Genomic DNA, 27,981 nt, shown 5'->3' on the forward strand with positions numbered 1-27,981 from the left:
ACATTAAAAACTCTCTTATTGTCAGTTGTAAATGTGTAGTGAAGTGAAAAGAATAGTAAAACTGATATATCTTTATCATGCTGTAATTTAAAACATTAGAAACATTGAGAAGGACAGTGCTTTATTTCTTTGTAAAAACTCTATCAGTAGTAGTTTGAACAGTGCTTGCCTTCTCATCATATAACTTATCGGATAGAACAAATATTTTTTTCTATGCTTTGGTGCATTGTCATACTCATTTCCAAGTTTCAATCAACTTCCAACATTTATCCTTTGCACTTTCAGTGTCGTGTAATATCCCTGAGAGTTCCTTTAATGCAAAGTGTTTTGCCGGTGTCACTTCCTCTGGGACAGCTTTATCCTTTTTGTCACAAGTTTCTGCATTTATGTCAATAACTTTGTTTTCACTAAGTTCCTCTGGCTGTATGTCTAGAACACCTCAAACAGCAACAGGGTAACAACGCACAATCAGCTGTTTCTTCTATAACTTCACTTAGATCCAATTCAAATTGAACTTCCAGTGTTAGAACTTTTTATTTCTGTGCTGCACTTTTGTGTCTGCTGGCAATCCCCTCTTTCGATTATCCATTTTCATAACATGCTTATGGGTCTATCACTGGGAGCAAAGAAGGTAGACTACATACTCTTTGCTGTCCGTACATGAGCTGAATGACAGATACAGTGATCAATGATAATTAAACTTTGAAAGAAGTGATGTGACTGGTCACTGATCGTGTGTCATTTGCATAGTGGTTCGTGGACTGAAGGGTTAGCAATGGCATTTTTATTTTATGCAATTATTCACAATTAGAATATCATGGTAACTGAAATTTGAACTGTGTTCTTGGAGGGCTGGTGTTATTAACTAAACTGTGGTAATTAAAATACATGCATAATGGGATCATGCAAAGGAAGGGCTGCCTGTACTCCAAATGCTTTCCCATCACAGGACTCTGATATACCATTCCCTCTGTCCAGCACACTCTCCCCTCAGCTCTCAAGGCTGGCTCCTTCTCATCCTTAGGCTGGGGACTTAAATACCACCTCCTATAAGACTCCTCCCATGACTCTGCTGCCTGAGTAGATACCACCTCCTATGAGGCTCCTCCCCTGACTCTGCTGCCTGCGTAGTCTTCACTTTACCTTAATTTTGTTCATAACACTTATCACAATTTTTGATATATACTTATGTATCTGTTTACTGCTTCCTTTTTATCTTCTCATTGGATTATATAATCCACAATGTCAGGGACCCTGCCAGTTTTATTCACTAATATACGCCCAGTGCTTATTGCAGTATTTGGGATATAGTAGGCATTCAATAAATATTTCTTAAGTAAATGAATGAATGAATGAATGATAGTCTCCAGGTCAGAAATAAATCAGTTTGTGTACGAAATTCAGCAGATTTCTGGAACTGAATTTGAAGAGATTTGTTGTCACGGATCTTCAATGTCCTGACCAAATTCTGATGACAAGAAAAGACACGCCCCCACCAAATAGAATTAATGTTAGGGCCAGAGCAAGTATGGGCTGTAGCCCAGGCTGAACACAAGGCCTAAGAGTCATGGAGGATAATTGACTGTGGCCTAGTTTGTTGCTAAAGCTGAAATCCCCCAGGGCCCAACAACTCTGGCACAGTATTTGCGCTACTGGGAACAACGATAGGACATAAGTACATGAAACAAGAGCATAATAACCTTGGGTCTTAAGCATACCACTGTGGATCAAGGGCCAAACCCTGGAAAACTGGTGAGGAGACCTGATGGTGCCAGTGTTTGCCCATAGCACCCAACGGCTGGATCAGAAGTACAGAAATAGTGAACGATACTGATACTTTGGTTCCCTCTCTCCACAAACCCCTTTTGGACAGAATAATTCCCCAGAGTTCCTGGAACAAAAAGGGTAAAAGGTAGATACTGCACATCTAATCATACCATCATGTGAGGGCTTGAGTGATTAACCAGAAATTTTTTTAAAAAATTGTGCCTCAACTGGTGAAGGAGGTCGTGCTGTTTATACCACTGAAAAATCATTAGAGTAGTCACCACCTTTCTCAATTCTATCCAGGAGGTGGGGCAGGAAATGTTTGCTTGGGAAAAAGAGCTGTTTTTCATAGATATCAAGAACTAACCAGGAAAATTTATCACTGGAAGGAAAGCAAACACAATGGTCCCAGTTTAAATTCCTATCCTGTTTACTATCTCCTGATAGACCTACCCTTGGCTCCAAAATGCAGCTGCCACTCCTCTTTCCTAAGCTACATTAAAAAGTAGAGAAAAGTAGAAGAGTCCCACAATTGTACCACACTGAAATGCCTCTGACACAGGCCTCCTTTTTTTCTGGTCTGCCTCAAGAATTTTCTTGCTTTTTGATGATAAACCCACACTTGAATAAACCCACATTTATGCCAGGTAAAATCACTGGCATAAATGATTATTAAGTTCCCCTAGAGACCCCATGCCTCAATTGGAGGCAGCCTACTCTGGTTCACAAGCACCAGAACCAGGTCCAAATCACTATTTTAGTCTTCCTGTAAAGTGCTTGGTCTCTTATACTAGAGTGTATGAAAAGTAAACCGGAAGTAAAAAAGAAATCTCCTTGGTATACCAGACCTAAACCACATTATCATTCTTTAGTCCACACATAATAGGGAGGATACAATGTTGGGGAAAATAATGGGAACCATGTACAAATTCTCTATCAAAACTGTCCTTGCAGTTTGGTTACAGCCAGAGCCTTTCCTTATATTCATTTTATTCCTTGGAAAAATAATTACAGAGATTTCTTAACCCCAAATCAATGAATGTTAACAAAGTAAGCCAAGGCAATAATGGACCCTGTATTAGTTTTACCCAAATATCTTCCTCGCTGGAAAATGGAGGAGTATTCACTACTGGCAGAATGAAGCCTTTCATTGCTACAGTCTGCCTTTTCCAGCTCTGGTAAATTGTTTGTGGGGTGGGGGAGATTTGGATGTGTTCCCTGGTATAACGTGTTTTGTTGGAAGAGAAAGTACTTGATTTGAGTAAAATATGATCAGTCACAAACTGACTTTGCCAGAGTAGGAAAAAATTTAGTGTTCAATGATATTCTGATCCCCAGAGAGAATTTGAGATAAAGACTTTAGCTTCTGGAGGCATAAGAGAGAGCCAGTAGGCATTATGGCTGAGATTTTGATGTTTCTTTAATCTTGCAGTAATGCAAGAGTTAAGGCATATTTTCTTTGTGTTTTTTTTTCCTTTACTGAGATATTTTGGCTATATGTAAAAAAGGATATTCAGCAAAGATAGATTGGTTAACTTGATCAATTTGGAGGGATCAAAGTAATAAAAGTAGTAAAATGAAAAGAGCAATGGCTTTAAACGTTTGAATTATAGTCCTAGTTCAGCCCATATTTAGAAATAAACCAGCAGTCCCCAAGCTTTTTGGCACCAGGGACTGGTTTCATGGAAGACAATTTTTCCAAGGATGATGGGGCGGGGAGGCGGAGCTCAGGTGATGATGCGTGGCCTGGTTCCTAACAGGCCATGGACTTGTACCGGGCTGCAGCCCCAGAGTTGGGGACTGAAGGAATAAACTATGACCTTGGGAAGGTCATTTGCCATCGCTGGCCTCAATTCCTCATCTGAAAAATTAAGAAAGTGAACGAAATCACTGATATACCATGTCTTTGTCTTCCCCAATACTTATGAAGTTTATAAACATAAGATTTCTCATAAGCCATATGGATCCATTTAAATTCTCAGTGGTGTAACTTTAACTCCATCTTTCCTTTTCTTCTCAAAAAGGCATATTAGAATGCATGAAAGGGACAGTAACTTTATTTTCACAAAAATATTTGAACTGATCCCACTGATGTGCAAAAAAACATAAATCATTTCCCAATTTATTTACGGTCTTATTAACAAAAATAATAATTTATTAATAAAAATTTACTTGAAACTTTCCTCACTGTTGCCACATACCCATGTTTGATATAAATTATTATTGATAACTGAGTGACTAGGTGGCTGCTAAGAGACCCTGGATTGTCAATATTACAAAATTATAAAACTTCTCTTCATCTGAAAATTGAAGAATTCAGATAAGGGCTAGGTTTTTACAGACCTACTATTAAAGAGATGGAAACCTGAAACTGTCAAAAATTCTCTGGCTTTTTAAATCCAAGTTAAATTACTAAATTACTAAAAATAGCAAACTTGGCAAAAAATTCTACTATTGGCCAAGGGAAACATCATGACCCCATTCCATTCCTAGTCCCATGTCTTGCATCGTCTTCTGAAGTCAAGTTATGATTTTTTAAAAGGCATTCATTTTGACATAAATGTGAATAATCAAAGAGCACTGTTTTCTCCCCTCCGTGCAAGAACAGGGATGGCCTGTATTCGCTTTGTCTGAGTGACCACGTGTGTATGGATGGGCATATGTGAGGAATGAGGGAACATAATGAGTTATGTGAGCCCTTATAAAGGTCTGGAATGAAATGCCTGAAAACCGGTCACCTCTGGCTCCAATTCATAACCTCCACAGAATTGGGTGGCTTAGCTCAATATTCTTTGAAGAAATTTCTATTTGTGAGATGAAATTGAACTGCACTTACAAATCGGTCTTCTCTGATGAAGAAAGAGATTTTTTTAGTGGCTTCTTAAAAAGCTCTAAGTGGTTTCCCTAATAGGCAACAAATCACGGGACACTCTCTATTATCCAAACATAACCAGGCTCTAGAGCCTTATTCATGAGATGGAAAGCCTGTGAATTGGGTGTTTTCAGCAGTCTTGGTGTTTGATCTTAATGATTCTGTAAAAAAAAATAATAACAGACTAAAAATGATTGATCCAGGGCCTTGTATGGATGGCTTCAGCCTCACTTAAGCTGTTATTTTATCATGTCCATGGGCAATATGGATGTGCACTTCAAAACAGTGTGATTTTTGTCTTGTGGCACTGCCAAACCCTAACCACATATTTCCTGTTCCTCTGGAGTGGTAAACTCACGTGGTATGTTACGTAACAGGGGCCCTCCATCTTTGCCAAGAGATATGGGGGAAAAAAGAACTTGAATTTCTGTGGAAGGCTGAAAATCAAAGTGAAAATATAGTGCAGGCAGCGTTGACAAGGGAATTTTCTGTTGTTGAGGGGTTTGTCAAAGGTTGTAGGTCTTATTGAAGAGCAGCAATTCTGAATTCATCTAGCTGACAGGTAGTGCGACTAATACAGCAGGAAAGAAAAGTGCCCGTGCCACATTATCTCATTTTTCAATAGAGACTCACGCTACTGAGTTTTAACAACATGGGTGACTCGAGGCTTTCATATTTTTAAAAAGCAAGTATAGATTTGGGCTGATTTAGCCAAACTTTTGCCCCAGCCCCTGTGCACTGTGAGAGATAGCTAGCCAGGATTTTCAAAAATGTAGTCTGGCTACTGGATATAGACAATAGAATATTAGTAAATATCAAAAAAGCCCAACTATTTGGAAGAGGCTTTTCTTGTAAAATTTAAGCTGTAATAATTATAAAAAATCAATCATCTCTGTAATTTTTGAGGAGCGTAAGTTTAAGTTTCAAGCTTTGGTTATTCATTCAGTTGAGGATTTTCAACTAAGTGATGAATATTCCTTGAAAACTGAGGAATAAATTTTCATCACACTTTTATCTGATGTAACTCAGTCGGATGGAATAATAAAATAAATAATGACCACTGGTCTGCTACTTTACAGGTTTCACAAACATTATTTCATTGATTATTGCTGGATCGTGAGTTCATGTGGCTGTAATAAAATGTCTTATTACTTTATTTACCACTGTATCTCCAACACCTTGCACAAGGTGTGGCACGAAGTAGGTGTTCAATGCATATTTGTTGAATAAATGATTGAACCACCCTGTAATGCAGGCGGGGAAGGAATTATCCTTTTTCCCATTTTGTAGGTAAAACGATATTGCTAAAAACTTTAGTGACTTGCTCAAGGTCATACAGCCAGCAAGTGGTGGTGCCAGGCCTTGAACCTAGTACTTTAGACTCCAAAACCTGAGCTTTTCTCCATACTCTTGAGTTGTATGGTCTAACTCTGGCATTAATTGGTAAACCTCATAATCTCTCTGGGCACCATTTACCTTATCTATAAAACAAGAGAAGGCATTATTCCATGGCTCTGAGGTCTCGCCTAGGTCTAATATGGGTTTAATTTACAATGTCATTTACAGTGTCATTCTGGCTTCCAAGAGCCTTTAATTTACCAAAGAAGTGGTGCTAAAGCTGTCAGGTGGTCCAGAGAAAGGAGACTCAGAGACACTGTCACAGGTCCACTTTCTAATATCAGGAGAAAACTTCAGACCAGAAGCTTCTTCCTTTAGGAAGTCAGGGAGGTTGCTTTAGGTTGCAAATAGGCTTTAGGGAAATTCTACCTGATTATTAACATGCAACTACTCCAGAAACATTCTGGCAATAATGTCTCCACCTGATGGTCTGGCTTACCCAGCTAACTCATCTCCCCTGTTCCATTCCCCTTCCCCAATGACACACTCCATGCCATCTTCAACCACATGCTTAATAGCTATAAACAGGATGTAAGCTTTTATAATGAATTCATTGGAGACAGCCTCCTTTGCACATGCCACCAAGAATTCCAGGGATGGACTGCAAATCCGGATTTTATAAAAAATAAAAATACTGCTATACCCATCACATATAAATCTCCTTTGCAGAAGCTTTGTCAGTATTTATTTAGTTGTTTTTTGGAGTCTTTTTTTTTTTAAAGGAATTGATTAGTCTCAACACCTTACAGTGATATATTATTTGCCAGCAAACCCAAATACAAGCTGAAGGCCCAGTGTAAATTAGTTCCCTTAATTTCCTTCAGCCAGTTGCTTGCTTAGAATGTACACAAACAGAAGATGTCAAGAACGTTTCATCTGTTATACCTGCCATGGTCAGCTTCCCCCACAGTGCACGATGAAATCTGATTAGAAAAGGACTAAGAAATCAAAGCTCGGCTGGAATTAGAGACAGCTGCCTCAAATAAGAGTAGAGCAGAGTTCAGCACTACACTCTGCAGAAAGAAACCTTCTGTAGCTGCACTCCTCTGCAAAATATAATTTCATTTATCACCATGGTTCCTAATTCAGACTCAAATCTCTGGCCAATCACTTACCGAAAATGTCGAACCACGACATTGCGACCATTTCTAAGAGCTGCATTGTTCAGCAGGATCCTCAAATTAAACAGCATCTTCTTTTGATAGCGAAAAGGATGATTCTATGCTCTTGAAAACTCCACAGCAAGTTAGCCAGTGGGAGCCACCTAACAGCTAAGAATGCTTTCTATTGCAGTGAGGGGGCAAAGGTAATATCACCCTTCAGCTCCCTTATCAGAGTCCCTTGGTTAGAGATACCGCAGGGCAGGGTGCAGGAACATTTGAACTTTACGCCAAGCTCCACCACTGGGAATTTTTCTGAGAAGAAATCATGACTCTTTTGCTACCCAGTCTTCTGATTTTTCATAATATATTTATGCTGTCATATGCATGCACAAAATCAATTGACAAGTACTCACTGAGCATATAATATATGCAAGGCACTGCAGTGCTGGCTGCTGTGAAGGTGCATAGAAATAACTCATTCAGAAAGTGTGATCTGGCAGTGCAAAAACCCAGATGTAGACGTGACATTCCTGGGTATTTCCATTGGTTTCATGTTCCTCCATCTAATTCCCATCCTTTCCATAAAAACAAATAGAAAGAAGTGCCCTGGAAGCTATTGTTTTGGTGGCAGGAAGCTTAGAGAGGTGATAGTAAAAAGATCTCAGTCCTGGAGGTCATTTTGTGCCTTTCACATAGTAGGTCTTCAATAAATAAATAGTTACCTATTGATTCTAACAGGAGCCCACAGTCAGTAGAAATGTGTGTGTGTGTGGCAGGGGGGTACTGCATGCTCCTCCTCTGGCAGCCTCTCCAGGTCACTAAGGGGCCATCTGCAGCTTCACATTCATTCATTTATCCTAAGTTATAAATCAGATGATTCAAAGTCTATTGTGTCAGATACTGGGCTAGGCTGCGGTTTCAGAGAAGGAAGATGATCTCACCTTTGCAGACTTTACAGTTAAGTAAGGGTGATATGATTTGTAAATCAATATCCATAAGACAAGTCTATAGGAGAGGTTCAAACAATATAGTCCCATATAATAGAGGAGGGGGAGTCCTCTAAGCTAGGAAGGGTAGGAAGCAGGAGTGGGGGGCTGTCTCTTCTGGTCAATTTATATGACTTTAGCAAACCCAGGTAAACATTTACTAGAAGTCTTTAGAATTCCAACAAGTGTTATTTAAAAACTAGGAGGGAGGCAAGATAGCTGACTAGAGACATTGGTCGCCGGATTGTCTCAGAAAGAAGGTAAAGTTTTAGATGAAAAAAAAAATAACATAGCACAGGTGTAATTCTGAGAGGAAAATGCCACAACCTGACAGAGATTCCACAGGAAGAAGTTGCGCAGCAAAACAAGAAGGAGCAAGATTTCGGCAGAGATTGACCCCTGAGGAATTTGGAGCCCCACGGAAAGGGTAGGAGGGAGTGTTTTTCCTCCCCTCACACCTCTGGTAGACTGAGGCTCCTGAACTGTTGGAGAGCTTCTCTACCCTTACAAGCCCAAATGCTGCTGCCGCCAGTGAACTGAGAGATTCTTGAGGACAGAGCACCGGCTGCCAGCCCCCTTGGGGTTGCTTCCCCTCACCACAGACCTGAGCCAAGGCAGTGGGCGCCATACTGCTTTTCCACCCATTGCGTGCTTTTGTACTCCCCAGGGAGTTTCAGCCTTTCAGTTTTCTTGTCACTGGTCCCCACACAAACATTTCCCAACTCCTGCCCAGACTGCAGTGGCCAAAGCGGGCTAGTGGGGCTCAGAGGAACTGTGTGATCCCAGAGCTTGGACATTCAGGGCAGACTGCCTTGAGGGAAGTGGAGAGCACAGCAAGGCAGGAGAGCCCCTCGGGACAAAGGGGATCAGCGTGCCAGCTCTCCTCCATTCAGACTCTTCTCCTCTTCTTCCCCTCCCCCACCCACAGCTACCAACGCAGCTGAGACAGTTCCCATGAGAGTCAGGATGGCGTGCACCAAGGGATGATTCAGCCAGAGCTCTCAGGAGTAGCTGCTTCCCCTCTGTTGGCGTGCCCACCACACCAGGGCTCCCACAGAGAGTGGGGCTCATGCCTTTCCTCTTAAAGACCTGCAGTAGACCAAGGGGTACTCGGACTGTGAGCTCCCTGCCTGCTGGTGATGCCCGCTTGGCTGCTCCAACAGAGCAGGGCATACCCTGAAGTGGAGGGACATTATGTCTACTTGAACACTCCATGGGTGATTGGGGACCAGCACGCTTCTCCCTGGCACAAAGATTGAACTTGGGGAATCAGAGGACAGGCCTGCAGGCTGGATCCCATATCCTTAGGCTCGGTTGAGTTGCTCAGGGGCCTGGAGGGGAGATTTGTGAACTAATCTTGGGAGGAGAGGGAGCCCACATGGACAGAACTAGAAGAAGAATGTGGTATGGATCCAAGCTGCAGTGCACTTGCAGAGTATACCTCCCCTCTCAGGAAAGTTGTGCTTTTGGTCTGGGGCAGGATCCTGAGCAGGAAAACTCCCAGCCCACAGCACCACTGCTGGTGAGCTCAGCTAGTTTGGATTGCTGCTTGCAGCCAGACACTGGAAGGAAATTCGTGGGAGAGGGGAAGAGGGAGAAGAGCGAAACCCACTCCTGACAGCCAGTCTGTGAATCCCAGATGGCCCCTCTCCAACAAGCAGACTTTTTGGCTTGGTGGGGTTGCTTTGGCCACTCCCTGGTGCCTTTCCCCAGTGACCTGGGAGCTGACCCTCCACCTCTGCCAAGACAGCTCTTGTGCCTGCCTTTGTGGAACCTGAACACAGGCTCACTCAACCCAGCCCTGCCGAGCTCACTCCTCCACCCACCTCAGCTGTTGTGGAGCATAAGAAGGAGCCCAGGGGAGCTCCAGGGCCCCCCCACCACCACCTGGGGCATTCAGCACTTCTTCAAATCAACTAGAGCCAGCCATAGGTCCTACAAAACACCACTGCAGCTGGCTCTTTCCTGCAGGCAGCATCTTGCAGGAAAAGGAGGACAACTTATACAGCTAATTACAGCATTTACTGATTTAGTCATAAGGGCATGGCTGACTCTTACGCATGAATGCCACCTGCTGACTTAGAGGTTAAACTGAGTGTCACAATATAATTAATACTGTTCAGAAGACCACAGGGCTAGGGAAAGAGAAAGGATTTCAAAGACTTCCATCTCCCCTTGTTGACAAGAGAAATGGAATCTGTCCATACATATAGTACACCACCGCTACAGCCTACAAATAACTAGCAATTGAGAAAACCACCACACTAAGGATATCTATAACCAAAGTATCCATCCAGAACCTAGACCTCCATCAAGGTACCCATAGGCAAAGCCAAAAGTCCTTACCCAACATATGCTACAGCACACACTTAAGAGTGAGGGGGAAAAACAGTCCCATCTAGACAAAAGAAAATCCAAAAACAGGAAGTGGCAGCTGCTCTAGATGAGAAGGAACAAGCACAAGAACTTTGGAAGTATGAAAAATCAGAGTGAAATGACCCTCTCCCCCAAAAGGAGCACACCAGCTCTCTAGCAATGGATCCCAACCAAAATGAAAATACTGAAGTGACAGAAAAAGAATTTCAAGTATGGATTACAAGGAAGCTCAATGAAATCCAAGAGAAAATGGAAAACCAACTCAAAGAAACCAGAATATTAATTCAGGAAATGAATGAAATATTTACTAAATATTTTTTTAAAAATTAAATAGAACTTATAGAAATGAAAAATTCACTTAGGAAAATACAAAACATAGTAGAAAGTGTTAAAAATAGGCTAGATCAAGCAGAAGAAAGAACTTCAGGGCTTGAAGAAATTCTTTTGAATTAACCCAGTCAGTCAAAGATAAAAAACGCAGAATCAAGAGGAATGAACAAAATCTACAAGACATACGGTATTACGTAAAACAGCCAAATATAAGAATCATAGGCATCCCTGAGGGTGAAGAAAAAGCAAAAGGCCTGGAAAATCCATTTGAGGGAATACTTGAGGAAAGCTTCCCTGGTCTTGCTAGAGATTTAGACATCTAGATACAAAAAGCTCAACAAACACCTGGGAGATTCATTGCACAAAGGGCATCACCAAGGCATATAGTCATCAGACTGGCCAAAGTCAATGTAAGGAGGAACTCCTATGAGTCAAAACTCCTATGAGGCAAAAACATCAAGTAATTTATACAAGAAAACCCTTAAGACTAACAGAAGACTTCTCGACAGAAACCTTACAAGCCAGAAAGGAATGGGGTCCTAACTTTAGTCTCCTTCAACAGAATAAGGGAATTTGTCATCACTAGACCTGCCCAACAAGAAATGCTTAAAAGTGTTCTATACATGGAACAGAACAATCAATACCCACCAGTGTACAAACACCCAAAAGTTAAAAGTCACAGGTCTTATAAAACAGCAACACAACGGAGAGGGGAAATGCTTTCATTGAGAACCAATTCAGGGGCATTTTCTTGCTACATCACCACTAAGTATTTGTTAAAACAGGCAGGCCCTAGGGCAAATTGTGAAATCAGTGAATTTTATCTCTGACTTCCTCTCCACCCCTTTTCCCACCATACTTTTTCAATCGAGGCATTTGAAGAAGGTAGACAGAGTCCACCATGAAGACCAAAATTCTGAACAGAGCCTGAAATGCTGATCAACAAATTCAAGTATAATCTCTCATCTCTTGTCATAGAGACTACATTTTCATTGAAGTCATTCTTCTGTTAATCATTTGTTCTGGAAGTTGTTGGTTTTAAGCAGAATCCAGGATTTTCTAGATTTTAGATAGAGACAAAAGTCTCAAGTTTTCATACCTAGTGTTTCTTATTTTGCAATCTGGTAAATCTCAAAATAGACGACAAGATTAGTTAATGTACAATGTAATTTATGAGGAAGGAAAAGGGTAAATAAATGAGGTTAATGATCCAACTTTGTGTCAGAGACAGATGAGATACCAAGGGTGACGTTCTCTTTCAGGGGTACCCTTTTATTTGCTCAAGTTTCCACCCAGAATCCTAGGGCTATCTCTTCTCCCATAGGCTGATTCCAATTCCTCCCCTTGGAAGTACAGAGGTCAAGCTGTGCATAAAGGAGAATTATTAGCAGACCAAAGGCTATCATGCATTGAACAAACAGGGAAATCACAGAGGTTCAAAGTTCAGAAGTGTCCCAACAATCATCCCGATGCTCCATGGGACTACCAAATATTTCCAGGCTCTGAGTGACAGGGGCCCGGTGAGATGACTGACATTGCTTCCTGCTGACTATGGCTTAGACTAGAAGCACTGTCTCAGTAATAATTTCCATGTCAATATTCTCCCCTTGAGCCCAGGACACACGTCTGTGATGGCCTCAAAAGTCACTACTGGGCGAATGCCTTCCCTGCCCATTTCTAGTTCTCGGTGAAACCTACAGTCCTCTTTGTGGTTGGTGCCTCTCTCCAGATCCTACTTTGGAAGTGCTCTTGACCTATTCTTAATTGTTTTATTAGGGTCACATCTACTAAACCAGGCTCTACCCTCACCTTAAGTTACTGGTTAAATACAGACTCCTTATCTTAAGGATGCTCCACTGTGACAACTCTGTGGCCTGTAAAGATGGCACTTATCCAGAGTCTGGAAGATAGACTATGGGAATCTTGTCTTCAATACAAAAGAGAAATAAATCCTTTTCATGGGATTCTGTTGAACATCTGGACTCTCGTTCATGGAGGCCAGACACTTACTGTAACTGATTTCTTCCTCCAGAATTTTTCAACTGGAGTTCAGCATCATTTCTCCCAGAGAACCATTTAATTTATGGATTCCCAGATCACCTTCAATTGTTATAGAATGTACTATTATTAAGAAATAAGCAAATAATCTGGGAAGCAGTATAAGGAGAATTAATCTAAGTGTTTGGGATTCAGTTATAGGTTGGGGAGCTGTTTATTGGGAGCAAATTACTCAGCCTCTGTAAGCCTCAATTTCCTCCTCTGTTAACTGGTGGTACTAGCAGCTCCTACTTGTGGCGTAGTTGCAAGAATGAAATGTGATAATGGATGTAGAGTACTATAGCACAGTACCTGGCTCAATGTTCAATAAATGTTAGCTTTTGTTAATTACTACCATCAGTACATGTGGTGAGAGCTCCCATCCCTGGCCCAGTTGTGTTGGCTTATTCTAGTCACTTTCCTAGAAATACAAATGTTGAGGTGTTGGGCTTTCTTTCATCTACTCTCTGGAGTTGTATTAAAAAATGTGATTTCAAATAACACTGTTGTTCTCTAAACTAAGCAAAAATAAGAAAGAAAGAAAGAAAGAAACAGTGTTTCTCAGTGAGGATTTATGATGTGTTTTCTTCTCTCTTTTCCTTTTTCCCCTAAATGATATGAAAACCAAGAACTTTGTTCTCCTTCAGTACTTCAACTGCCTAACATTTCAAGTTTCTAATATTTTATTGTGCTTCTGTGACCCTGTCATGCTAACCCACCTATCTTATTTAAGATGCAAATGAGATAAAGTAATTAATGATTATCAGGTACTTCGAAAATACAAAGGACTCTGTAAATGCCAAGGGTGATTATTGTCTTCCACTGTAACGAAGAAGTATAATAAAAATGGATCATAAAATCTCTTCACTACCATGGCCACTACTTTCTTTACCAGTTAAAATTCACAATCATGCCTGTTTATTCAAAGCAACAAGGGACATTTAAACAATCCAGTTGTTTTCTAAAATAGGTTCTCCCAATCAACTGAACACAGAATGACTCTGGAGACATCAGCAATACATTTTGCAAAATCTGTGTGAGAGAATAATGCCATCAAGATCACCTTTGGTTTCTAATGATGTCACTGAATCCTCTTCCACCTCCAGACTCTTTTTCTGCTATGAATGTTCTGTTCACATCTCTTTTGCTTGTATTTGTTATTTTATATCACTTCAGGTATTTGTTCTTATGTACCATGTGTCATAGCAACAGGACACTAGACAGAGAAAATAAATAATCCAGGTAACCTTGGGTTAGAAAAGGGACAAAGGGTGAATGTATTATTGAGTTTAGAAGAAACTAAAAACTATTTGCTAGTGTTCACATTATAATTCCAAGTGGAAAAGCATTTTAAACTTGCTGGATGTTACTGTCATGCCTGGAAGCCCACCTATTTCTTGGTGTCTGGGGAAGCCTGGGGACTGTAGTTGGATTCTCTAACTATTAATAATTAAGACATATGGAGTGATATAAAAAATTGGTTTTCACTGGAGGATCTAAACATATTCTTGACCCAGGATTCAGGGTCACTCTGAACCAACTTCATATAAATGTGTTTCACAATTTTGAAATTTACCACAATTTTCAGAACATTCTGTGCTATTTTCTTCTTTCTCATCCCAACATTGCCCTTTGATTTGACAAAGTAATGTTGGCACCTGACACTATTCCTTAAGTGTATTAAGTGAGTATAATTAAAAGTTATTTGGGTTCAATTATTTGCTTATCTGCTTCTTTGATTATGCTTTCTCTTTTCATCAATACCAATTTTAGCTTCATTTAATCAAAGTGGTGAAATAATTAGATAAGAAATTTAAAAATTGATGTATCAACCTTGATAAGACCCTAAAGCCTCCTGCAATATCAACTTCCTTTATCACTGTTCTCCCTAAGGTGCACCCTGATTTTTATATGTATTTTAACTTTGTGGGTAGGGGGGTGGGGTTACCAAGGAAGCTATTAAAATCAACATAAAATTTCGAAAGGTAAGTAAGGTAAAAATGCTTCAATATCAAATATTATAGGGGAATTCAATAAATATGTAGAATATGACATGTAGAAGTTTCATATTCAATGAGAGCCTGGGTCAAAAATGATCATTTAAAACTACTTGTTAGATAAAAGGAAAGATCTTAGACTACACATTTATTAAACTCTTAATGTAAGCATAATACCTTTCTTGCTAGATTAGTGAGAGGTCTGAGATCATGGACTGTTAGATATAGATAGACCCTGAGGATCTTAGTCTCACTTTCTCAAAATAAGGTAAAGGAGGGAGAAAGAGAGAAAGCAAGTGTTAGAGTGAGAAATAGAAAACAACTTCTGGACTCCTAATGAAAGCTCGTTCTGCTACTGATTGAGAGAAAAGGAGGAGTTTTCATTGCCTGGTGTCCAACTCCCCCCACCCCAGTTCTCATTGTGTGAGTCTTAGTCATGGGCACATGATCCGGGTGATGTTCCCACCTAAGGCTTTGAATCTTGAAGGACTAAAGAAAAAGAGGCAGTGAGATGAGATTTACAATACTGTTATTCACCAATAGTGCTGGCTGTGTCCAGTGGCTAGCAAGGTCTTGTCATAGTGACTAGGTCCAGTGGTGGCTGTGGACTACAACAAAATCAGCAGGAACATCCAAACTCCTGCTGCCTTCCCTCCCTAGTTTTCCACCTTTGCCCAAGCATTTTTCTTTGGACTTTCTGTTAACTCTATGAGTTCTCTGATGGTTTCCCACTAAATCCCTTTTTCCCCAAGAATTCTGACTGATTCATAAATTGGTATCACAGAGTAAGCTGCAGGCAACTGACCCTCAGGGAAAATTGATAAAAATCAGGATTGATTGACAGTTGAACTCCCCCTTAGAAATGCAGCAGAAAAACAGCTTATTAAACAGTTGCCTAAGGTCACCTGGAATGCCCATTGAGAGAATGATTCAAGGAGAATAGTGTGAAGGGCATAGGGAGTTCAATGACAGCTGATGAGTTGGCTGCTTCTTATAATAAATAGCTTAATGGTGAAAAAAGTCATTTGCCTCAGCAGATCTGAGATGGCCAAAGATAAATTCAGACTTTGGTTTGATCCTGTGTGCTGATGAATTACAATATCAGTAGTAGTCACAGCTCTGAAAGGTTTCTCAGGTGCGTATTGTGGCATTATCTAGGTTAGATTGAAAGCTGGAAAATTGACATGGAAATATATGAGAGGATTTAGAGGACCCTATGCATGTTGAACCCTTAATTCTCATTAAATCTCCCTTGCCAGCTTAAGAAATATCTCCTGCCTTGTCTGATGAAACTGTTCTTCCCTTGATTGAAGATGCTTTTTTACCTGAGGGAGTTACCTTGCAAGATGAAGCCAGGTGTCTTCATCCTCCTCCCTTCTCCATTATTTCCCAAGATTGTCAGATTTCAGCATGACCCCGGGACGGGGGTGGGTGGCAATAATAAGGTCAAAAGCAAGAGAAGGCCAAAGAACTTCCACATTTCTAGTTTATATTGGAAAAACTCTGGGAAGTGTATATGGGAATAGAGTATAAGGATGCTTCATGAAGGATGAGAAATGTAATTATAGATTGGTCTGAATCCAACAATTCAAGATTCACTGTATATTGAGAAGCTTATGCTGAATCTAGGGGGTGAATATGGTAAATCCTCCCAGTAAGCACACCTTCAAGCAGCGCACCTCACTGCATTTTACCTGGAGAGAGAGAAGACCTGAGGTATGGATCTATACCAATTCATGAGCAGTGATTAATGGTTTGCCGGATGATTAGTGACATGGAAGGAACAAGACTAAAGACTGGAGACAAGTCTTTTCTCGCATTTGAGAAACATGTGAACGGACTTCTCAGAGGGTGAGAATATTGATGTCCCTTGTGGATATGCACGCCAGAAGGCACACAGTGTGGAAGAGATTCTTCTTTCTCATTTATTACTCTGTTTATAAAAGTTACATTGCATTTTAAGGACATAAATATAATGTTTCATATATAAATAGCAGCCAAAAAAAAAACAACATAGTATTAAGAAAAATACACCTTCAATGAAGTTTAGGTTTCAACAATCCAAGAGGTTTAGGTGTTCCAGGAAAATGTTGATTAGGGCATTCTACTTAGTGGCCCGTATATATTTGCTCAGCATTTGAACTCTCAACTAGATTTGGAGATCTTAGTCCTGCTGTCTTGTACGAAGATCTAGAGAGATAAAGGGGCTTTCCTAAAGTCAGGAAATGGAGGAAAAAATGAAATGAGGGAGGAAAGGCAGAGAACTGGAAATAAAAAATAGATCTCTGCATTCTTGTGTGATAGTCTTACTGTTGCAGATTAATAAAGATTTAGAAGGTCATTTGTTAGTGGAGATTTGTCTTTTTTAGAGGAGACACAGAGAGAGAATTGCCTTGTTTCTGAGCTCTTTTTTAATATCTAGAAATCTCCACTTGTGTGAGTCTTGAAAGAAGGCAGCAACCCAGTCACCACCAGGGAAGCCAAAGGCAGGCGATATTTCCTCTCTCTCCTATCCCCAACCCTTGGCAACGAGGGTAAGGGCAGGTGAACTAGCTTCAGCCAATTAGATGCTCCCTCCTGGGACTTTGTTCTCAAGACCATTAAGGAAAGATAAAAAGACAATGCTGGAACCCATTCTACTAAGTGAAGTATCACAAGAATGGAAAAACAAGCACCACATGTACTCACCATCAAATTGGTACTAACTGATCGACACTTATGTGCACATATAGTAATAACATTCATCGGGTGTCGGGCAGATGGGAGGCGGGAGGAGGGGATGGGTATGTACATACCTAATGGGTGCGGTGTGCACCATCTGGGGGATGGACACACTTGAAGCTCTGATTCGGGTGGGGAAAAGGCAATATATGTAACCTAAACATTTGTAGCCCCATAATATGCTGAAATAAAAAAAAAATTTTAAAAAAAGTATGGTGAAATCAGTAGCTGCATCTAGCAGTGCTGTCCTAAACAGATTGCTCCTGCTGGGTAGCCTTTCTTGATCTCTGTCTTTTCTTTCTGAGCTTCATTTTCCAATCTTTCCACTGATTCTGTGCATCAACTGATATCTACCTATGGAAGCTGATTCGCATAACTACATCAATGAGCTCTCATGGCTTCTAGCTTCTGGCTGGGTTTGGCCAATGGAATCCTAGGAGGAGAATGGAGGGAGGGAGTAGAGTGAAGTCAGAATATTCTCATGGTTCCCTTCCTATAAGGACACCTTGGGTTGTCTTGCTCTGCAATAGAAATTCACTGTCCCCCTCAAGGTGGGCTGCTCTACACAACTCTCTCTCCATCCAAGTTCTAATAAACTCTCTATTCCTTCATCTCTTTGGGCCAAGGGAGACTAACAGCTCCAAAGCTGCTAGCCCTGGGTCCTTGCACTATGCCTTGTGGTTGCCCCAACCCCTTTCCAACCCTTCAAGATTATTTCCTTTGTAAATAAACTCTTTTCAAATCATCCTAATAAGAGGGTGTCATCTGTTCGTTGGAAACCTGACAGATATGCCTTCAAATGCATTCCATCTCTGGTTAACTTTGTGCCAAAGAAACCCAACAGACTTAGAATTCTAAGAGGAGGATAAAGAAGGAACAAAAGCTCAGAGTTGGGATCAAATGTGAAATTTTCAGTAAACGGTAGTAAATGAGACTGAATATTTTCAAGGGACCCTATTAGGAAAAAGTCACCCATGGAAAGGCACAAATAAAAATGGCTCAAAATACATTCAGGGAGTTTTCAAGCCTAATTCCCAATCAGTCAGAGGGCAATGACTAACAGCTGATGTAAAGGGGAGCTTGTGTTCACAGATATACAACTGCTGAACAGTTGGGCCATTCATTTTTAAGTGGCAATCATTAAGTCCTCCCTCTCTCCCCGCCTCCCAATTCCTATACTGCTTTGCACAAAGTAAAATGCACATAGGTTCTTCCAGCTGTCTCCTCCCTAGTTTTCCTTGCTGTCAGAGAGACACAGCTGCGCCATGTGTGGAATGATGCAGCATGGAAAAGCTATTAATCTGGCTCCATCTAGATGCACCAAGTCTAACTGCAAGGCTGCCTCCAGCTTAATTATGAGTGTGTACCAAGTAATGGAACTTTAAAAACAGACCATGAAACACAAATAATGGGAATTAAAACTATGAGGAAAAGTAAGTAATATGTACAGAGTTTGCCAAAAAATGGACACTATAGTTTTTGTACACATCATCGCATTTAAAACACACAAAAATCCTGCAAATTAGGAGTTATTATCCTGGTTTACCAGATGAAGAATCAGAGACAGAGTAAGGAACTTGCTCAGATTACTAAGGTAATAAGTGATAAAGCCTGAATTTCAAACCATTCTATCCCAAGCCTAGTCTCTAAATTAGTGTGTGTGTATCAGTACCCTAGGAGATGCTTAAGACAATCCATCTCGGCGGAGCAAATCAAACAATAGAACTTTTCGTTATGTTTATTTTCTAGTCAAACCATTTAAAATTTTTGTATGTTTTACAATACACATATTAGTACAGTAGTACATACACATAAATATGCAAATACACATGTATTGCTTCTGCTGAATAGTCTTCCCTGATCTCTCTTTTTTTCTGAGCCTCATTTTTCAATCTTCCCACTGAGTCTGTGCACCAGGTGATAGCCTCAAGTGCTAGACACCAACTCAGGGAAGCCGATTTGTATGGGCTACATTAATGAGCTCTCAATGTTTTCTGGCTTTTGGTTGATTATAAATGAGGATGTATAATCTAAAAAGTTTGAAGACCACTGCTCTATGTTCTTTCTAGAGGCAGTAGAGTGTAGTTATTAGGAACATAGATTCTGGAACCAGACTGCCTGTGTTCAAATCTCAGCCCTACTACATTTTAGCTGAGAAACCATGGGTAACTTAGCCTCTCTGTACCTCAGTTTTCTCTCCTGTGATATGCGAATTTAAAGAGTTAATAGAGTGCTTGAGTGCTTAGACCAATATGTTGTATGTAACAGGAGATAGTAATCTAAGCTATTAATGATCACATTACATGGTTCTTCAAAGTAGTCATCCAGGACATTACCTAGGCATACAACTACTGTCACTGATCCCTCAGAACTCTTCTTTTGGAACTGTACCTGCGTTAGTTTGTGACCCGTCCGAGATCATCAGATCTGTTTCTTTATAGTCACCCTTTATTTGTCATCTCAAAGGATATTGTTTTTCTTGACAATAGTTTACATTTTCATCAGTTTAAAATTTAAATTATTCTTCAAAATAACTGTTTTCTATAACGTAATCAAAATAAATCTGTTTTCTAAAGATCTTTTCTAAATGCAAAGATTAAGGATTTTCCACTTCCATGGCTTTTTACCAGAATATACCCCAAGGTCTGGCATTTCTTCCAAAAGAAGAATCAAAGCACATTCTTAGCAATTGCAGCAATACTAGGCTAAGTGACCTCCCAAAGAAGGGGAAATGTCTCACTTGGATGTCTAAGTTATGTCTAGCAAAAATAATACTCACATGACTGTAAAAATAAATTACCATTTTGTTAGAGCATGGTATAATGGAGGGAGTCCAGTCATCAGTGTCAAATAAAACTAGGTTTAAATGCTGGTGCAATATTTGCTAATAGACTCACATATCACTAAGATCCACAAAATGATTTAATAATTTCTTGCTTGCAGGATTGGGGTGGGAGATGATCTCAGCGAGGTAAAGAGCCAGATGATGCAGGGTCTTCTAGGCTATTGTTAGGACTTTGGCTTTTATTTTGAGTGAGCAAGGAAACTATTGAGGGTATGAAGGGTATGGAGGGTATTGAGAAAGGGGAAGGCATGTTATGTCTTTAAAAGGATCCTGGGGGAAGCAAGGACATCAATTAAGAAGTGATGGCAATAGTCCAGGTGAGAGGTGATGGTGTTTTGGAACTGGAACCTAATAATGGAGTTGATGAGACATAATGAGTTTGCAGATACATTTCAAAACTAGAACTTTCTGAACATATGTTTATAGGGATAATGTAGGTAAAAGGCCTCACTCAGGTATCTGATTTACAATAAAACCAATATAGGGACACAATCATTACTACTTTATGCTCAAAACTTCCATAGTAATCAATGAGTAACCAGTTTGTTCAGGACAGGTATGAACTAGGATCTTGTAAAACATTTTTTTCTTCCTAATATATTGTAGCTTTTCTTCAGTAGGCAGATGGCATATTCCGAAGAGCCAGGGTTCTATAGAAAGACAGAAATGGATTCAAATCCTGACTCCATCTCCTACTGGCTGTTTGACCTTGAGCAAGTCAATTAATCTCTATGTACTTCAGTGTCTTCATGTGTAAAATGGGGAGACTGAGAACTTATACCCCAGAGAGTTTTGAGAGGATTCAAATAGTTAATGTATGGAAAGTACTTAGAGTTGTGATTACATGGCATGTACATTCATCAAAACTCATCAAAGCATACACTTAAAATGGGTGCATTTATTTTATGTAAATTAAGCCTCAATCAAGTCAACTTAAAAAGAAAAATTATTTCTAATTAAAAATATTTCAATTGTGCATTAAAGTACAGAAAATAATATAACAGTCACACACACATCTACCACTCTGCTTGAAAAGATGTTAACATTTTGCCATATTTTAGATCCCCTTTCTTCTTAAAGAAGCAAACCATTGCAGATACTTGTAAAGTTTCACCATTCATCCTTCACCTTTTTTTCCTGTTTTAGAGGAAATGACTGTCCCCAATGTGGTATACATCATTCCCATGAATGATCATTTTCTATGTATCTGTATCTCTGTATTTTGTAAAACATTTCCCCTTCTTTGGGAGGTCACTTAGCCTAGTATTGCTGCAATTGCTAAGAATTGAAAATATTCTATTTTCCATGTGTTTAATCTTTAGATAAAATAGTATCATATACACATCATTTTATAATTTTATTTTTTCTCTCAATATTAAGTTTTTGGGAATTCTTCATGTTCATACACATAGAACTGGTTCATTAATCTTAACTGCTATATGATATTCTGTTGTGTAAATAGTCTATCCACTCCTCTACTGATGGACATTTAGATTATTTCCATTTTTTTCTGGGATAAACAATGCTGCTATTAGCATCCTCATGTATGCCTCTTTGGGCACAGGCTATCTTTTCAACTTTATTTAGTTTTGGCAAATTATTCTCTAATGTAGTTTTACTAATTTCACTAGCAATCTTTCTGTGAGGATACCTCCTGTGTAAATACTCAAAACCATGTAAAATTATTAATATTATTATATTTAATGCCAATCTTATGAGTATTAAATCTTATCTCATTATTACGTATTTTGCATTTCCCTTATTTCCAGTAAGGTTGAACATCTTTTTATATGCTTATCAGCCATTTGGATTTTTATGATATTTTTATGTGATATGATATCCCTTGCCCATTGTTTATTTCTTATCTTTTTTCTTTTTCTTATTGATTTATTGGTATTCTACACATATTCTTAATATTAGATCCTTTATCTGTTAATTGTCTAAAATCACATTTATCAGACTTTTCCTTTCTGGCATCTACAGACTAGTTCTCATGCCTTTCCACAGCTATACAAAGTGTGATCTTTGGGCCATGCCCAGCAGCAGAAGCAGCAGCAACAGGGAATGTGTTAAAAATGCAGATTCCCTAGGCCTACCCTAGACATGTGGAATCAGATTCTGAATTTTAATAAGATCACTAGGTGATTTGTATGCACATTAAAGATTTTAAAATGCTGGATGAAATAATTAAGAAAGGAATAAAAGTGCAAAATGTCTTCTCTGGGGTAATAAATAACACAACAGACCTCACCTGTTTTCTGTTTCTTCTTGCTCAGAAAGAAAAATCCCTAGCTTTGGACCTATGAGTCCTCAGTTCATATATCCTAGAGCTGCACTAAAAAAATTCAGAAATAAAAGAAGTTATTAGAATCTGTTCTGTAAATTTAGATGTTTATGGGATTTCACAGTAGAGTTTGCAAAGTAAAGACACACCTGTTTATCTGATTCCAAATGGAGAAACAAACAGAAATGGCAGCTGTATTATAATATAACTCAAAATGCAAGCCTTGGACGTTTTGTTGAATGCCGTCAAGAAAAAAACAAATTCAGCTAGGAAGCATAATCCATCAAATGTCTTCCTTGTTCATACATGCCTCTATTTTTAGTTGACATGAAATGCTCCAGAAATGAATGACAACTAGAATTAATAGAGGAAATTGCCAAGACTTGTACATGTTGTCAGATGTGTGATGACTTCTGTGCATCAACATGATTTCCTGAGGAGTATATGAGTGTTTGGCTGCATATGAAGCGGGCAACAAAAGAGCACATGATCACAGCTGAGAGTTATAAAATTATACTTTGAAATAGGGGTCCCCAACCTATGGCGAGTTGTATAATTATTTCATTATATACTGCAACATAATAATAATAGAAATAAAGTACGCAATAAATGTAATGCACTTGAATCTTCCCAAAACCATTCCTCCCTCCCCAGTCTGTGGAAAAATTGTCTTCCATGAAAACGCTCCCTGGTGCTGAAAAGGTTGGGGACCACTGCCTTTAAACACCCTGCCTTCTCCAACACGAGGGAGGTGACTCCACAGGCTGAAAAGTATCTGACTGCAGGGATTGTGGCAGAGGTATTGATAATACTACTCACCGAATGTCCATGGGCTCTCCCACATTTCCCAGCCACCATGCAGTACATAGAGGCACATAACACAGGATCTGGCCAATGGGTTGTGAGAAGTAGAAACATGTCACTTTTGGCCTAAAACATTTAATTTCCTGCTTCCTCTCTTTTTGGCCATGCTACAGCAACCAAAGAGGTCGTGAGTGGCATATCGTGCAGCAACAAGGTAGTTGAACCTCCATCAGTAGCCTGGGCCCCTGCATGACCAGGTGGAGCAGATTCCCCCACTAACCCATGCTGGACATGCAGCATTAGTGAAAAAGAAACTTCTTTGTTTGTGTTAAGTCACTGAAATCTGGGTGTTGTTTGCATTACAGTATAGCATGGATTGTGCTAATACAGTGAGCACAGCTGACTCTGCCTTATTAATAATAGCCAACAGTACTGAGTGCTACACTATTCCAGGCGCCAAGCTGTAAGTTTTACATGCATTACCTAATATCTCACAATAACCTTCTGAGATAGATGATAGTATTATCATATATTATATGATATATACACTCTAGGGCTATAGCATAGCTCTATATACATATATATGATATAGCTCTAATCATATATCCCAATAGTATATGGACATCATGTATATAGAGATACAGATGCATCGCATGTATCAATAGTATATTGTCAAAGGTGGCCATTCTTCCTCTCCTCCTGTTATGCTAGAAGTGTTTTCTCTCCTTTTAGCTAAGGCCAGTCCGTCCACATGTGGTTTGGATGCCATCTCTTCCTGCCTTACATTATCGATTATTCCTTCACTCTCTGGGATCTGCATTCCCTCCCCATCTATTCAATTTGGCCCCTCAGCATTCTCAAGTCTCTTCAAGCTTAACTAAGCTCTCTATCCACCTCACTTCCCCCTCCAATGACAGTTGCCCCTCCCCTCCTATGCCGTCTTTAAAGGTTTCACCCTCATTTTGTTCCCTCAGCTTCTCCCACTCTCTAATTACTCCAATATTGTTTCTTCTGCCAGCACTCCACCAAATGGCTCTTTTCAACACCGCTAATGATCACGTCATTGCTAAATTCAGCAGGTGTTTTATTTTCACCATATTTAATTTCTCTGCATTCTGTGACCCAATTGATTACACCCTCTTGTTGAAACACCGTTCCATAGGCTCTCCCTCTCTGGTCACTCTCTCTCTCCATTTCAGCTTGATCATCTTTCACTGGGCCATTAAATTTTGGCATTCTTCACTACCCATCATAACCTCTTTTGTCTTCTCATTCTATAGTCACTTTCCAGTCTTTCACCTGTTCTGAAGCCTGCTAACACCACTACATAGACTCAGGCATCCCCTAAATATGTGTCTTCATCTGGGGCTTCTGCTCAGCACCTCCACTTTGATGTCTTAGTGTGCTCAAGGCTGAACTCATCATGCTCTCCTCACCCCATCTACGTAACTCCAGCCTCATCTGTTCCTTCCTCAGTGTTCCCCATCTTAGTAAATGGCGCCATCCTCCTCCTATTTGTTTATGTTGGAAACCTGAGAGTAGGGCTGCATCGATACCTTTGGGGGTGCTCAGCATGAAAATGCGCTTCACTGTATTTTGAAATAAACACAAATCAAAGCATATCATAACTAAAGTAAATCTTTAAAAATTCTCATTTTGTCTACAGCCATACCATTCTGAATGTGCCTGATCTTGTCTGATCTCGTGAAGCTAAGCAGCGTTGGGCGTGGTTAGCACTTGGATGGGAGGCTGCCTGGGAAGACTGGGTGCTGTAGGCTTTAAAATATTTAAATAAATAAATAAAAATTCTCATTTTCCCCGTAGTGACAATTATGATGCTTTTAAAATGAATATCAAATCCTTTTCAAAATAATTTAGGGACACTTCTTTTTTGTTGCTCTAAGAGCTATTTGGTAGTGCAGCACTGTCTAGAGGTCAATAATCAGACACCATCTCCTGTTGATTCTATCACTAAAATATTTTCAAATCTGCCTGCTCCTCTCTGGTACCAAGGAACTGTACTCGAAACCACCATGACCACTTATCTGAAATTCTGCAATAGCCTCTGAACCCTCCTCACTGCTCCAATTTATTCTCCACAAAGCAGCCAGGCCAGGCAGAATGATTTCAGGAACACATATAACTGATCCTGTCCTGTCACTCCACTGCTTAAAACCTCTCCGTGGTTTCCCACTATCCTTAGAATAAAATCTCAGATCCTTAACAAGTCCAAGACCCTGCCTCCTTGCCAGGAACCAGCCTCGCCTCTTTGAGTTACTAGAAAGAGCCAAGCTCCCTATGAGCTTTTACACACAATTTACTCTCTGTCCAGAGCTCTCTCACCCCTCCCAGCTTCTCCCTTTTCAATTCTTAGATTTAATGTCTTTTCTTCAGATAAGCCTTTCTTAGCCTCCTACACCTGGTCAATGCTCCTTGTTAAATACTTTGTTAGTAACCCCCACTTTGCTTTGTAAGTAAATGATTATTTGTGTAATGGGTAGTTTAATCTCCCCTCTCCACTTTAATGCGAACTTCCTCAGAAAGAGTTGGGAACACACTGTAGTACACACAAGTAATTCAGGGATCCTTGAATCCAGCTTTGTCTGGCTCTAGAGCCCATGCCCACAACTGCTGCACGCACATAAATCTACCCATCCTGGAAGATGGCTTTTTGCCTCTTTATTTTATGATGGCCAAGTATTATTGATGCATGGGAAACCAAGGTCTGAGTAGGAAAATATAACATCGCTGAGGAAATTCTAAAGCAATGATGTGGGGCTGTTGGTGAATCCCTTTGTGTATATTCCCGTGAAGAGCAGACAAATACACCTCAGCTTTTTCTTCCTGCGCACTACAGGCTAGACTCCAGCTCTCCCATTGTATTATCTTCACATCTGTGAACAGGGGCGACATTAACCACCTTACAGGGTTGTAATAGTACTCATTCATTCAATAAATATTTAATAAGCATCTAATATATGACAGATCTTGGTTTAGATGCCGGGGATACAAATAACATTTAGGATGTAAAGCATTGGTTTTTAAGTGAAAGCTAAGTAAAAAAAAAAAAAAGAAAAAAAGCTTTTAGCATACTGCCTAACTCATTTAATGTTACACAAAACTAGTACTGTCATAACTGTGTGTCGACGTTTGCTTATATCACATAGCTCTAGTGAAAGCATCGAAGATTTGTGACGTTTGTCGCTACCGGGGCGGGTTCCCAGCGGCACTGGGATCTCGCTAGCACAAGCCTGCGCGCTTCGCCCCTCTCCTCCGAGCCGGTAGAGGGCGCGCGGTCTCTACCGCCTCACCTGTTGCGTCTGCGCCTGCGCCATAACGGCTGCCCGGCCTCCGCTCCCTGCCCCAGGCGTCCGCTCTGCCTCGCGCCCCAACGCTCCGCCTCCGTTGCCCCTAGCGGCTGTTTGTTGACTTCCGGGAACGCGATAGTAGCCAATGTCCGGAGCGAAGCGATAGGGGATTGGGGGGTTTTTGCGGCATGCGTTCCCCCTGAGGCGCTCCTCTAGGCTCTACCTAGTCAACTCCTCAACAGTCCTAGCCCCAGAACTGGCTTCCCTTAGCGCCCTAGACATGGAGGAGCCGGAGGAACCTGTGCCCGGTGAGTCGCGCCCGCGGCGGTGGCGGCGGGCCGGGAGGGAGGGTCCGCGGGCGGGCGAGCGGCCAGGCCCCGCCTCCGGGCCGGCCCCGTCGGGGGACAGGCCCGAGTCATGGCGGCTCAACTGTGGCTGGAGCTCTGGCCGCGCCCCCGCGAATACTGAGGGGAGAGGACGACAAGGGCGGGACGGGACGACGGGGAACGGGGTGCCTGTCTGTCTTCTTCTTTTAAAATAAGCTTTGGATGGATGAGTTTCTCGAAGGCAGGGGCACTTTTTACCTCCCTGTAAACTTCCCAAATTACTGCAGACTTGTGCACGTTGAAGATCCCCAGGACCCATTTATGTATTGAATGTAGTAAAGAGTGGGTGACCAGGGGATGTGGGGTAAAAGGGAAGGGAGGAAACGAACTGGGGAAAGGGGAGAAGATGGAACCTTTAGCGATTTTTTTTTAAACTTTTTCCCCTGAGCTCCATAGTTACAAATACATTTGACATCGTGACCTGGTACCACATACGTACTGTGTAACGGAAATAGACGTTTCTCTTTGGGAGGCTGAGGCGGGAGGATCGCTTGAGGGAGTTTGACACCAGCGTGGGCGACATAGCGAGACGCCATCTCTATAAAAAAACTTTTAAAGAAATTAGCCGAGTGTGGTGGCCGGCACCCGTAGTCCCAGATACTGAGGAGGCTGAGGCGGGAAGATCTCTTGAGCCCAGGAGTTGGAGGCTGCAATGAGCCATGATCAGGCCACTACACTCCAGCCTGGGTGAGAGTAAGACCCTATCGAAAAGAAAAATAAAGAAAAGAAATAATTTCATGAAGCAGTGCTTGTTCTAAACACTCGGT

General features: G+C 40.7%; 2 protein-coding genes across 2 annotated transcripts in view; one reads left to right on the forward strand and one right to left on the reverse strand.

The window, feature by feature from the left end:
• The window catches only part of OTC (ornithine carbamoyltransferase), a 55,744-nt gene extending 48,302 nt beyond the window's left edge, over window positions 1–7,442 (reverse strand). The window contains exon 1 of the mRNA XM_012642085.1: window positions 7,153–7,442. Coding sequence (XP_012497539.1) covers window positions 7,153–7,229 — 77 coding nt within the window. The 5' untranslated portion in view covers window positions 7,230–7,442. The remainder of the gene's footprint in view (window positions 1–7,152) is intronic.
• A 19,640-nt stretch (window positions 7,443–27,082) lies between these two features.
• The window catches only part of RPGR (retinitis pigmentosa GTPase regulator), a 40,862-nt gene continuing 39,963 nt past the window's right edge, over window positions 27,083–27,981 (forward strand). Inside the window, exon 1 of the mRNA XM_012642089.1 lies at window positions 27,083–27,136. Within this exon, the coding sequence (XP_012497543.1) occupies window positions 27,109–27,136 (28 nt within the window). The 5' untranslated portion in view covers window positions 27,083–27,108. The remainder of the gene's footprint in view (window positions 27,137–27,981) is intronic.

The sequence above is a fragment of the Propithecus coquereli genome, unplaced genomic scaffold (assembly GCF_000956105.1).
Source record: "Propithecus coquereli isolate 6110/MARCELLA unplaced genomic scaffold, Pcoq_1.0 Scaffold173, whole genome shotgun sequence".
Classification (NCBI taxonomy): Eukaryota; Metazoa; Chordata; class Mammalia; order Primates; family Indriidae; genus Propithecus; species Propithecus coquereli.